The 14,345-nt window shown below is 43.6% G+C and overlaps 1 protein-coding gene across 1 annotated transcript in view; it reads left to right on the top strand.

Annotated features, from left to right (window-relative positions):
* The window catches only part of LOC307242501 (golgin subfamily A member 7B-like), a gene marked incomplete at both ends in the record, with an annotated part of 43,187 nt that extends 29,420 nt beyond the window's left edge, over positions 1-13,767 (top strand). Inside the window, 2 exons of the mRNA XM_080016999.1 lie at positions 11,678-11,779; positions 13,681-13,767. Coding sequence (XP_079873125.1) covers positions 11,678-11,779; positions 13,681-13,767 — 189 coding nt within the window. The remainder of the gene's footprint in view (positions 1-11,677; positions 11,780-13,680) is intronic.
* Positions 13,768-14,345: the final 578 nt, after the last annotated feature.

Here is a 14,345-nt window from a genome sequence, read left to right as displayed (position 1 = left end):
TCCCTCCGCCTCACTCGGCCCAGGCTACCAGGTGTAGCATGGGCGCTTGTGTGGCCCTACATCAGGGCCTTTGGCTAGGCCTGACTGGGCTCCATGACCGGGACAAGCTGCCACTGCTGGATGCTCCTGTGTACCCCACCAGTGACTTCTTCTGACAGCCAAGTTCAAGGAGGTGAAGAAACACCAGACACTACAGCAGATATTTTGTCGTGCTGAAAAAAGACGCAAACCTCCTACCAGCCCTCAAGGGGAGAAGAAGAAGAAGAAGAAGAAGAAGAAGAGAAGAAGAATCTTAAATTGTCACAAGGCACGCCACTACAACACATGCATCCACACACACAAGCGATGCATCACGAGAGATGACACACTGCCCATTAGTGTTCTCGCTGGGAGAGGACCAGCCCCCATTGGGTGTATACATGCTGGCCCACCCATGGCAGCAGGCGCCACTCTCGGCTTGGGCACCTGTGGCACTCATCCAGCCGTTGCTGAACAGAGTGCGGGAGGACAACCTGTCACTGCAGCTAATGGCTCCGTATTGACCCAGCCACCCACCTGCGAGTGTGGGTACCTTGCCTTTTCTCCGATGCATGGCATGTTTGGTGCACAAATTTGAGTATGCAGATGCTATAGAAAGTATCCCACAAGAATTTTCCTAACACGTCCACCTGCCAGTCTGGGACAAACACTCCAGTGTCAGGTACGTTATTATGTGGACCTCCCTGCGGGTGATTACCACACTGTCGCGTGATGGTGTACAGTCCAGTGAGGTCCCTGTGAGACGTTCCTTATCGCAGGGACAGCGATAGGGAAGGTCTAGGTTGCGAAGGCACCCATGGTTCCCTGGGAAGGGACCAGCTCTATTACTGCGCTGCGGTAAAGTAACGCTCTGAGGTGCTCAGCAGCGAAAAGAGGAGGAGAGGAAGGTAGTAGGGTTTATATATCCTCGTGTTGGGGCGGGACAGAAGCGCACATCGTCACTTCCTTTGCCATCCAGAGTGAATGCAGAGTGTTCGATTGGATTACATGATCTGTTGATCAGTCCCATGAGTAATGGATCTGGGAATCTCAGGGAATCAGCTTGCCTCCATAACCTAGACGTTATGTTGGTTGGTTGTGACCAGTGGATCGTAGGACACGCCTTTAACACGGGTTAAAACGCTTGCACTCTTGACATTGCTGTGACTAACTAGTCCAAGAAGCACAATGCTGTAGGCAAAACACCAGCTGATTATTGGAAATCCCACAAATTCCATCTTAAAATTTCAAAATTACAGTAAAAAAAACCAAAAAAAACCCCTCTCTCTTACTCTACTAGTACTTATTGTTTCTGTGATAAATGTACTTTGTCACAGTCGCTTTGAAAAATGACATCATGTTATAATGTAATCTTATTATTTCTACTATACTTACATAGTAATGGCCACATGAACACATACAAGCAGGCACATGGACAGAAACGTGCACAAGCACACTTGTACAACATTTCAAAAGTTCACAAACTGCAACCTTGGAACACACACTCACGGCGAGACGGAGCCAAAGAACGTGAGATACGATCAGATTTGTCTTTTTTGTGCTGATCTCAAACAATGTTCCTATCAGCCGTCCATCCGCTACTTCTGAATGCCTCCTGCCCCCGAGCCTGCACCTGTGTGCACGGCGCAGTGCGGCACGGCATGCCAGCCGCGGCGCTGGGCTTACCTTCAACGCAACCGAAAGGCAGACGTCTCCTGTCCTGACAAGGGGCAGGTCCTCCTGTCAGCTGCGCTGCTGCCTGTTGCTTACTGAGATGGAACAGGCTCAAAACACACACACTCACACACACACACACACACACACACACACACACACACACTGGAAAGTACATTTTCTGTACATTTTCATGTATCTGTAATTTATATTCAGTTTAGGAAACTTTCAACATTTACTCCATTACATTTCAAAGCAAATATCTTGACTTTGCCACAGGCATGTTACTTAAGTTAAAAATTGTAATTTGTAAATAGCCACTGTAATATCACATCACTGGATAGGACAAGTACTTTTACTTTTAATACTATAAGTACATTTGAATCCAAGTATTTATATACTTTTACTTGAGTAGAGATGTTTGTGCAGTACTTTCACTTTTATGAGAGTAATTTTGTGTCAGGGTATCTGTACTCTTACTTCAGTAGAAGGTCTGAATACTTCTTCCACTGCTGCTCGCACACACACAACACACACACACACACACACACACTTCACAATAAGTTTGATTAATTGTCTGCGAGGCATCTGTGTATATTTTGTAGCAAGTAAGATGAAACGGGGTCGCCGTGAAGTCCCAGCACGCTCCTCTTCTCTGGCCACGTCACCCACGTCATTCATCTGTCACAGCTTTTCATCAACATTTCTTTATCAAACCGATACAGAGAAATGGGGAGCCAACTGAGAAGCACAAAAAAAGCCATTGGGTTATGGAAGCCATGCAGAAATGGCCCTGCACAGAACGTGTTTCATCTGCCTGTCAGCCAGGTGCCACTTCAGGGAGAGGTTGAGACGTTATCGGTTTATTTACCAGCTTGACTAAATCAACTCGTCCGCATTTTGAATGAACATGATCAAATGCACCCACCCAAGTTGATTTGTGTGCGTGTGTGTGGGTGTGTGTGTGGGTGGGCCCGTGTGTGTGTTTGGTTGTGTGCCTTTGAGCGTGTGTGTATGTCTGTGTGTGTGTGTGTGTGTGTGTGTGTGTGTGTGTGTGTGTGCGTGTGTGTGTGTGCATGCGTGCGTGTGCACGTTTGTGTGTGTGCATGTGAGCTCTGCCCAGGCTGATTAAAGGCCACACTACAGTGAGCTTAGATCAGTGTGCAGATCTCCTTCAGTTCCCATGAGTCTTTAGGCTACTAACCAACGTGTCAGAACAGATACATGTGCACATGAGGACTCACACACTTTTTCCCGTTTCTCTCCGTCTCGTGGTCTCCAGCCCCTCCTCCTCACATGTGGGAGAAGCATGCACACATCGTTTCCCCTTCATGCAAGCAGACGCACAGTCCATGGCACACAGGTCCAATACATTGTCACATCTTGCTTCTGTGGGGGCACGATCACAGACAGTTCCAGCAAAACATTGCGACAGATTGGATGCTTTACTCCATGTGAGGTTGCACAGGACTGAGCTCCTCCATGCAGAAGTTCCCCGTTTATTAAAATCCCTGTTTATTCCTTCAGCCTATTTTTATTCAAGTCTGATGATGCGGTTATATACATAATTTAGTAAATTGTGTAAATGTTTCAATCATTGGTATCAACTGCCCATCGATGCATTCTTTTTCTAGGATTAGGTTAAAAAAAAAAGAATGTTCCTTTAACAGCAGATGATATGTGACCATATTTTCTCATGTTTTCCTTCCAATGAAAATAATTCTGGATGATGGCCTGTTACAAAGCCATCTTGATTTTCCATATTGTTCTTCATTGATAATGGCATTTCATGGCGTTCCCAACCTTTTGCCCTAAAAGATGTGTAACCTTTTTTTTTTCCTGCATTAATTAGGTGACTTGGTTCTTTTTTCATGGTAGAAGGAGAAAGGTTTTTAGAGCATAGATTACAGGCCTCACAACTGCCTTGCGATCTCTGGTGACCTCTCATGAGGGTCTTGCACCCCAGGCAGGGAACCCATGACCTATGCTTGTTTTGACGGTATAGTAGAGTCGGACATGTTAAAGTATGGTCTGTGTGTAAAGCCATCAGTTCTAAGCTTCAATGGAGTTCTATACGGATGTTTTGGTGAATATCATGAGAAACCGTTCTGTCTAAAGAGATTTTTGAACCATGGTTAAGTCATTTTACGAGGAGATAGACGTGGCTATGTACAATCGTGTAGAAGCAAGGCACATCAGAGTTGTCATTTTTCACAGATTGGCTGGTTGAGAGAGCAACTGCTATCTGGCATCATCCATCAGCGCTCCTTCAGCTGCTATCAGATGTGACCTGGGACTCTATCAAGATGAGTTCTCATCTCTTAGTCACTTTGCTGTTCTCATGGGCAACCGCTCTATGAAAGTCTTCATTGGACTTTTTGTAACTTGTAACCCACTGAAGATAATTTGTGTATCACGGTACTAGGGATGTTAACAATTGATCGGGTATCGATTAATTGCCAATCTGTCTTATCGATGATACCTGAACAATCTGTGGTGTTGCTCTTATATCAACAGGAGTCTTTGTGGGGTGCATGGCGTTTCGAGAAAAAATACCTAGCCAGGAAGAAGTAGTACTCACTGGAATGACAGGGGGCAGTGGAGAAAAAAATGCTGAGTGGAGCAAGAAATAGTACTCGAAGTAGATGGAGGCTTCCGGAAGAACGACAAACAACGAATATGGTTGCGCATGCGTCGATGCCGAGGAGGAAACTATGTTTAAAGTTCCTCAACAACAAATGCTGCATTCAGATGGAAAACGGTAGACTGGAACGGGATAATGGCACCTTGTGAATGGTACAGAGGGAGGTTGCTATGGTGATTACCTCAATAAAATATATTAAACTCAATTATTTTGTGTCTGTTTATATATAAGAATTTTACTGTTGTAATGTTTAGTATTTGTATTAGCATCCTGTTGTCCATATCTGCACCAGACTTGATCTGCTATTTAACATTCGACTCGAGCAAAAAGTTTAAATATTTTACTCGCGCCAAGACGAGTCACAAATATTCCTGTATGAGCGAACCAGCTTAGCGAGTCTTGCCTCGAACTTACCCATTTTGAAATGAAATTAAATGAGGAGAAACGCTCCTGCACCATGGCGCACCCCCCTGGTGAAATCATTCGCTTTTATATTATCAATTGATCTAGGATTGTTTGTTAAGGTTAACTATTGATAAGGAAATTCCTTTAAATGTGCATCCCTACATAGTACACATGTGGATATATTCACAATATGTTTTTTTCTTATTTGTCTTCTATAAAATCATATCCGCAAAAGCAGAGCGATTTGAAAATACTCATAACCTCCACTTGTACTTACGCATGTGTTCATCCATTTCAACATGTAAAACGGTTTTGTATTACTTTTCAATACCACAAGTGCAATACCTTTAAGCAAACTTTTCTCATTTTACATGAAAGTATGCTATAATTATGTTGGAATGCAGTATTCTGTTGTGGGCTTTATGACATACATGTGAAAATGTATTTAATACCGTTTTACAAAGCTTTATTTAAGTACATTTGACGGACAATACGGGTGTGTGTAATACAAGTACAAATTTTACTAAGTATAATGTAAATAAATACAATAGTAAGGCAATTAGAATTTATTGTGATACACAATTTTGTACACTGCTTGAATACACTTAAAGTGAATTTTAATCAAGTGGTATTTTTCTTTTTTAAATGTACGTTTAAAAATTTAAAACATTTAATTTAAGTTAAAAAAAGTGATTAAAAAGTAATTTAACTCTGACAAGAAAGTGTAACATATTAAACATAAATAAATGTATACTGCCAACTTAAGTAGCAATTAATGATACTTTTGACTATACTACAAACCCAATTCTCAAGAGTAGGCTCATATTTGCTTAAATATAAATGTAAAACAAGTATATTCTGATAAACTATTCACAAGCAGAAAAGTTCAGATGGAGATGAAAATCAAGAGAAGAGTCCAGCTTGAAGGCAGCAGTAGAATGCTGTGTTGATGGCGGATTAGAGTCCAGTATTGGGAACCACTGGGACATGAGAGATGAAGTCAAGGTGCTGCCCATAGGACAGGGAGAAAGAAAGGGATGAAAGGGTCAGCGACAGGATCATTTTGCATTGATCAGGCCAACTGTCCTGCTTCTGATTCCATTACGATGGAACTAGAACATTTACTGGTCACCTGACAGCGGTAAATGTAGGCCATTGAATTGCTTGGTAATTCCAGTTGTAGTATGAAATACCAATTATTGGGAAGTCCATACATACATGTCCATGCTGGTTGTGTTTACCTGACATAAACATAAAATTAGCCATGCAAGTCTACAATTGTCAGCATTTATTGCTGCTATTCATGCCTGACATACAGACTCTCTCTGTACCTGAACTTAAAGATCTAACATGGGCTTGCTTGTACACAAGCAAACTGCAGGTAATGGCGGTAAATAAGCAAGCACAGCACAGCACACCCACCTGAAGATGACAATGATGAAGCCGATACTGAATCACAACCGTTGGGTTAAATGAAGATGCTCCTTTTTGTCTTTCATGTCCTGGTTGAAGCCAGGCCGTCCTTCTCCTTGCTGTCTCCTGCTGTTGTACGGATGCTTGGTGGACTTTTCTTTTAGACTTATTCCAGTACAGCCTGTAGTTCCGTCGGCTCGCGTGAAGGAATGTCACCCCCCCGCTGGTGTAGCTAGTAACTGCACCCCACATTTGCGGACCGTTTTGTACAGATTCGTACAGCGAATTGGACAAATGAATAGAGTACAAATGAATAGAGTGCTGCAGGATGAGTCCTAAAACCTGCAAATAAGTTAGCATTCTTGCACTTCCGGTTCCCTCGTCTGAAAGTCAAGGTCTGTGGTTAACACAGGCATACACAAAAAAATGTCAGTAAAAAGCTAAGTCATAAATTTGGAAGCGTGTCTTAAAAATTATAATTGCTAACAAGTGGTTAAATGAGACTACAGAGGTCAGGGACATTAAACGTTATCACGCCGAATGCTGAAAGTCCGCCTTTATGGCCTCTAGTTGTGTTTATACTCTCTCTTTTGCAAACTGTTCTAACTCAAAATTTCCAGGCTTTTTCAAGAGGCAAGTGCACAAATAAAATTACAAGTTGGAAGCTTAGTGGTAGTGACGTTGAAGTCATGCGACTGTGGCGGAGTTCCTTTATTGCCTAACCTCAGCTTTTTACTTCTGCCGATTGCATTTACGCTTTAAAAATCCGAAAAGTGGTGTTTACTTGTGAAGATTATCTTTCAGAAAAAGGTGTATCATTCACTTGAAAAAAAAGAAGCACAAACGTTTGTTTGCCACAGAGCTTATTTTCTGCAATGATCCAAAATTCAATTAAAAAATCACCATTGGTTTTTGGTCAAGGGAACCAGGGCGTTGCAAACTTCCAGGTTGGCCTCCGAAAATATGTCTTCCCTGCAGCACTCTATTGGGGGGGAAATCACAAATATCAGGTGGCCCACAAACTGACAGGAATCGATTCACAAATGAGCAAAATCTGTTTCACATGTAAAAATGGATGCACAAATGCGTAAATATGACTTTACATGTATTTGTTGTGGTGAAACTATTTACATTTGTATAACCTTTATAATTTTTATGCAAAATTAAAATCCATGTTTAGAGATTAAGTTATGCGTATTTGCAAATCGCTCCATATTTGTGTGGATATGACTTTACAAAACACAAATAAAAAAATACATGTTTGTCAATTGTGAGATATTTGTGTATCATGGTACATATGTGTGGATTGTCTTCTGTGGGTTACAAATATTAAAGTTCAATAAAACTTCCATACCTTTGCCTGTGTGTGTGTGAGTGTGTGTGTGTTTGTGTGTGTGTGTGTGTGTGTGTGTGTGTGTGTGTGTGTGTGTGTGTGTGTGTGTGTGTCTTTCATGCCTTTGTGTGGAGCAAATTTAGTGCGCAGCTTCACTTCACTGCTATAACTCCGTGGTTATAGCAAAGCTGATGCAATGCTCACTTCGAAATTGCGCAAAAGCACCATGCCAGTGTAATCTAAATAAACTTTCCGCCTCACATTTTAGTATATTTTCAAACTGTGCCGACATTAGCCGAACATCGGCATTTAGCCTGGGAGAACCATCTTTGGAATTAGGAACTGAAGCCTCTAAATGGAAAAGTTCAAACAGAGAAAAGCTCCCAGTCGTCAGTTTCAGTAATTTAATTCAGGGAGCCTCGCTCGACATGAGCAGCTTGGAAGTGTGTATAAAAATATCTGCCATACTTTGAGCATAATGGAATTACTTTGAGTTTAGATTATAATGTTCAGGAAAAATAAAGACAGGCAATAACTTGGGATATTCAGTATCATAAGCCGTACCCTAACTATACACAGAAGTTGGACTGCAATCTCACTTCTTCCATCTTTAATTTCTTCCACCCTTCAGCGACGTACGCGTATTAACATTGCTTCAGCCCCATCTTTGTTTTACCTTTTTCTCAGATATGAGGATTGCGCATACAGTCAAAGTGTTTTCTCAAAAGTGCTTAACGAAAGGCACAAAAGGTGCATTTCTTTAAGTTTCCCTTATGTCTATAATGGTTCTAATCCAGATTTGAATTGCCTATGAAGTTAAATAAATTGTATTCATAGAGCCCTTCTCAAACCCTTCTCATAGCCCTTATGTTATTATCTTATGTCACCACACGCAGGCGTGACTTGTTCTATGTCAGGAGGTTGCGCCCCTAAGGGGCTACACTCCTATTGGAATGCATCCAACCCGCATAAGCGAATGTACTGAATTCATCACATGCACTCGGTTCAGCCAATCAGGATGGGGCAGCATTGCTGTATAAAGCCCTGGAGGTCCAGTTCAAGCTCAAGATTCTCAGTCGTCGAGTTAGTAGGAACTCCTTGCTTCCTCTGCGTTTTGAAATGGCGACTGTAACGCCAACAACGGCTCTTGAGCCCTGGTTATACCATTGTGCTGGCGGGGCGCAGTGTTGTGCGCAGAGCGTTAATAACTGGCACATTGTCCGTTGAAGTATTCTCAGGAACCACGGGTGGCAGTAGAGAGAAAGTACAGTGTGAAGCAGGAAGTAGTAAACGAAGAAGACCCTAGACAGCCCGCAAACATGGCTGCACGCATAGCGTCGGAGCTTGTACTGAGGAGGAATTGCTGTTCATGGTGGTTGAAACGCCAAAAGCAGGGAAAAGGAGAAAGGAAGAAGATCTGTCCATCCGTTCCATGCAGAGACAGGAGAGGGGGGTTGAAGTTATGTCCTGCTCAGCATTTTATTACAGAGGGACTAACTGAAGATTCACAAAATGTTATTATTCTCACTCGTTGCAAGACACTCTACAAAGAAACTGCACATAAGTACCAATAAAAAACATTTCCTTTTCCTTTTACTTTCCTTAAAGTGAACTTTACAACAACACTGTTAATTCACAATGTAATCACTAAACCTGGCGAAGGACAGGTTCACTGCCCTGCCGGCCGACAAGACCAACGTCCTGTCGACCCAAGAGGCAGTGGCGGCGACATCCAAAGACGCAATGCTGGCGACGTCACTCTCATCTATCCACCGGTAGAGAGTCGCTGTGAGATTCCAAGGCAGAGGAGGTGTCCAAGGTCTCTGTGGCTATCCTCCACCTTACCCAGGTGCAGGCCGTTTGCTTGGGCCATATCACTGTGCTGTTAGCACGAATCCAAGAAGTAAACGGTGAGCGGGTGTTCGGTGACGCTTTCACCGAGACCATCGAATGCCTCAGGAGGAGAGAGGACGAGAGGAAGCAGCTGTCCCTGCACTGGCAGCAAGGGCCACGGCTTCCTGGCGTGCTCATGGTCTACCCCCGCACCATAGTGACGTTGCCCACCTGTGGCGCCGCAGAGCATGAAACTAGCGTTACAGCCGTAACTACCGTCTCATGTCCCCAGCGCCCTGGGTGCACAACAGAGGGAGCAGCTTCAGACTCCCCCACACAAATGGTGAGATCTGAGCCTTCCTCAGGTTGCACTTTGTGTGCATTGCGGCAAGCAGCTTAAGCTCTTTCCCGTATAAAAGGAACACGGAGACCTTCCTTAATGAAGTGAATAAAGTTCTATCACCTTTTTCGGCCCTTAAACGAGGAGGTGATAGAACTGGAGGCTGCACGAGCATGGTGCCTCATGGTTGGCTGCGTGTCGTGCCCAAGCGAGGCTCCCATGGCTGTGACAGCCAGCGAGCGACTGCAGACTCCCCCACACGCACAGTGAGATCTGATCCCTCCATGGATTTGTTTTTATTTGATTTTTTTGTGTGATATTGTCTCTCAGATCCTGTTGAAGCGGTTGTCTTTTAAGACACCGCTGTTATCGATCTAACCTCAGCAAAGCGTGTCGGGGATCTGTGCTCTGTCCATGCAACCTGCCTGCTTAGCCATTAATGGTGATCTCAGCAGTGCTGTGTTAGGTCCTAATTCGACGTTAGCACCTAGGGTTTTGACGAGCTCATACAGATCGTGGGTGGTTACAATGGATGCTTTTTTTCCTCCTCCTCACCAGGGTGTGTGGGAGGAGGTGACTTCACTGTCTGTGTGCGCGCTTGCTTACTACATGGACCGCACAGCTTTAATTCGGTTGTCACAACAACTGTTTGTGTGCCATGGAGCGGCGGTGACTGGCCAGCCGTTCTCTGCACAGCGCCTTTATAATTTTTTATGTGTTTGTATCGCGATGGCTTATAAATAGGCGGGTCGGGATTCAGCAACCGTTCTTCGGGCCCACTCTTCTCGAGTTGACACTTGTACGCCACTGTCTTGGTCGTTGCCGTCTCCATTTGTCCGGTTTTACAGGCGGAAGGCTTCCGCAGGGTCTCTTTCCCAGTCTGTGTTGAAATTTTCTGTTCACAGGCTACTCAAATTTTCATATGTGCCGGCTGTACTTAGTGACTAACACTCTCTCTGTGCATACAGTGTGTGTGGTGTTAGTTGTTTTTCCATTGGCATTATCTGGGCGCTATGGATTGCCAAGGTTGCAGGGAAGTGTATTGTGCTCACTGTCGGCTTTGGCTGCTTCAGCCTTCACCCTGGACCTTTACGCACTTGGGCTGGTTCGGGTCCAGCGGGGAGTATAGTGTCTGGGGTCTCCGCCCCTGGTATACTTATAGGCACACAGCCCCTAAGGGGCAGAGACTCCTGACATAAAATGAGAGTAACTGTGGGTTTTTAACTACAGTTCTGTGAAGGAGGCGTAGCCCCTTTGGGTTTTATACCCCACTGGATCCAACCCCTGTCTTCCTGAATTAATTTTCAGAGGATGAAATGGCAGACCTCCGGGGCTTTATACAACAATGTTGCTCCATCCTGATTGGCTGAAGCGAGTGCACGTGATGAAATCATTAATTACACCATGTGTAATGTATACCAATAGGTGCATAGCCCCTAAGGTGCGGCGCCTCCTTCTTAGAACTGTAGAACTACAAAACTACAGTAATTCTTATTTCATTAGTCTGATCATTTAACATTTTCTATATATATATATATAAAAATATTTAATCTAATAATAATCGAATTGAATGAACAAAAAAAAACATTTAATTAATCTAATAACGTTAAATGAAGAACTTCAATATTTCATTCGAAAATCCACAAGACGTGCATTATTTTCAGGAAAACGGATGTCAAAGGAAAACGTTGGTATTTTTTAATGTATACCTTTATTTTGATCTTTGGAAGCCAACCTGAGTGATTGGGGTCCAAATCTTTTAAACTGATCCAGTATTCAGAGAAAATTCTAAACTGACTCCCAGCGTCAGGGGCAATGGCAACAAAGTTTTTCAGTGAACATGATTGCCCCAGAGCTCGGATTGACTCCCAATGATCAAAAAATAAGGGAGAGAGAATTTTTCCTTTCAGTCCAGCCACCTTCCAGTTATAGTACCAGACAATCTGCTTCACCACCTGTGCAACTGCTACTCATATCTGTCCCTCACTCTCACTGTCTGTCCCCTGCTCTGTTCCAGGTGATGAAGAAGATCTCGGGGTACATCCAGGACCAGAACGAAAAGATCTATGCACCCAGAGGTCTCCTTCTCACAGACCCCATAGAGAGGGGCATGAGGGTCGTATCCTTCTACTTCTACCTTTTTACTTTACAGTGGATGGGCAACATGTGTGTCTAGACACCTGTAGTGACTGACTTGTGGCTTAACCACAACAACAAAACATAAACGGGGGACCACGCTCAAACTGATGTGTCGAATGTCCTGCTGAACCATCAGGGCAAAGTGATTTTAAGTCTGTCAAAAAGTTGAGAAAATATCTCAAGGTTCTGACCATTTAAACAGTGATGTAGGCAGTCAAATGTTCCTATGATTTGTGAAATGGCCGACAGCGCGGCTCTCCCTTTCAATGGGAGTAATCCCTGTTCAGTATATTTGTCTATTTGAAAGGTAGGAGAGGAGAGCATGTGTCCACTAGACCATCACATACCCCTGGCTCACTGTAGCTGGCGTGGGCTGACCGTAAGAACCAGCTCCAAAGGACAGAGCCAACTTATTACCTACACTTATTAGTCAATACACATTCATACAATATGGCCTCTGTTTTAGATAGAGATAAGGCCAACTCAGACCGGGTTCTCCCAAGACAGTTTAGAAACTGTCCTATTTAAAAACATTGTGGTGTTACCACAGTCCAGGCTGATATTTTAAAAGAAGAACATATGAGGAACATTTTTAGCCTAACTAAACCAAAGCATAACATGTATTGCGGTGAGGAGACCCGAGTTTGTCGACCAAATCTGAGCACGCTAAACTCTTTTCATTTAGACTTTGTCATGCCAAGGCTGTTGCTGGGTTTTATATGCCAGCCAAAAGTAAGTGAAGTATATATTTTTTTATAGTGTTTAGTAGTGCTTGTCATTAATGAAAGTCAGGGTTCCACAACTTTTTTAGACCAACACCCCCGATCGGATGTTTAGACCCCATGGAGCCCATGCCCCTCCCCAACAAAAAAATACACTGGTGATATTCTGTAAAAATACACAAAGTATGGAAAAACATGTAATTGACGATTTAAAGATTCAATTTCAAAAACATAACTTTTACCCGAACTTTTTCTTGTTGTTCTGCACCATTTTGTAAAATCCTGACAAACTTTAATTTTACGCGCAGTATTAAAAACAATCGTTTCCGTGGCTATGTTCAGGCACGTCGTGGCCACCAAGCATCCATCCAATTGAAATGAATGAAGTTGACTCATCTGCCCAACACTGTGGTAAAGACGGGTTCAAAAGGTTCAGTGATGCTTTCCTAGCTAGCGTACTGTTGATGAAAACCAACAATTTGAGCCTTGTCTGGTATTGAATTGGAATTATTTAAAAATATATTTTACAACCCCCCATATTTCCTCCAATGCCCCACTTTCATCATTTAAGCCCCCAGGTCTCTGCTGTAATTTCAGAATGGTCCCTCGGGGGCAGTACCACCCCGCTGAGCAACCCCGCTATAAGTGATCATAACAGTGCCCCCCTCCTCCCGAAGCTGTTAAGGCAACGCCTCATTGTCTTTGTATTTTCTGCTCGCAATGAAAGAAATAATATGAGTATTAAGATACATGATATGCGAAACATCATTAAATAATCAAAAGTGCTGATTAGTCCCCCCATCATCCTCAGCATGTCATCGATTTGACTGGCTGAGACCCCCCAGAAACAACAATCAAGTTGAAGTGCTACATAGATGATGGAGAAAAGTACTTCTTTGGGGGCCAAGAAAAGATATGACAGCATGTTAGTAAGTTAATAAGTTATTAATTCTTGTTTTTATGCTATTAATTTCTTCATGAAATTCATGACTTCAATCTAGTTGTTCCAATGCAGCCAGTGGTTTATGGTGTGTGATCCTAATCTGTATCTGAGGGTCAAGCTCAACAACCAGATGATGTATATCAAGACGTTTACGGTGTGATAACATTTAGGTGTCGAACAGTCCCTGGTGATCCTTGACGTCATGGCCGTCCTCAGGTAGAGATCAGTGTGTTTGAAGACCGAGGCTCGGGCAGCTCCAGCCCCAGCAGCAGCGCGTCATCGGCAGGCAGCAGTGGCCGGTGACTGGAGGGGCAGCACCAGGGCTACGGGTACCAGCACAGGGGCAGCGGGGGGCTCACCAACATCCGCATGCTGAAACATGAGAGCACCAGGTTCTGAGACAGGAGCGGGACTCTACAGACCTACAGCATCCACACTGACGTATTGTATGCCACCATCCGAGCAGGCGTTGGCACACGCTTACACGCGCACACACTGGTAACACAAGGCAGAAGAGAACACACACAGATGCAGACAGCAGATGTAATTACAAGCTAGTCTCTGTGATTGAATGTCCCACGGAGCTACCTAAATCATAACAATCATCATAGTTTCCCTTCATATTTTCCTCATTCACCTATTCATTCCATCACTGTGTTTCTGTTTTCCATGAGTCAGGCCATTTCTGTGTTAGAGTTGATTCAGCAAGCTTAACTCATACTTTGGGTGGGGGGTTACTGTCCAATATGTCTATCTGCTGAAATGCCGGCGCTGCATTAGGGTCTTTAAAGCGGGTTTGGAACTGTGAAGAACCCTCCTGGGAGAAGCAGTGTTCTCAGGTCTTGCTGAATGACTGCATTCATCTCGGGAAGTCGGGGTCC

The sequence above is a fragment of the Zeus faber genome (assembly GCF_960531495.2).
Source record: "Zeus faber genome assembly, chromosome: 16".
In the NCBI taxonomy this organism is placed as follows: domain Eukaryota; kingdom Metazoa; phylum Chordata; class Actinopteri; order Zeiformes; family Zeidae; genus Zeus; species Zeus faber.
The sequence above is the reverse complement of the archived record's forward strand: the minus strand, read 5'-3'. Positions and strand labels throughout refer to the sequence as shown.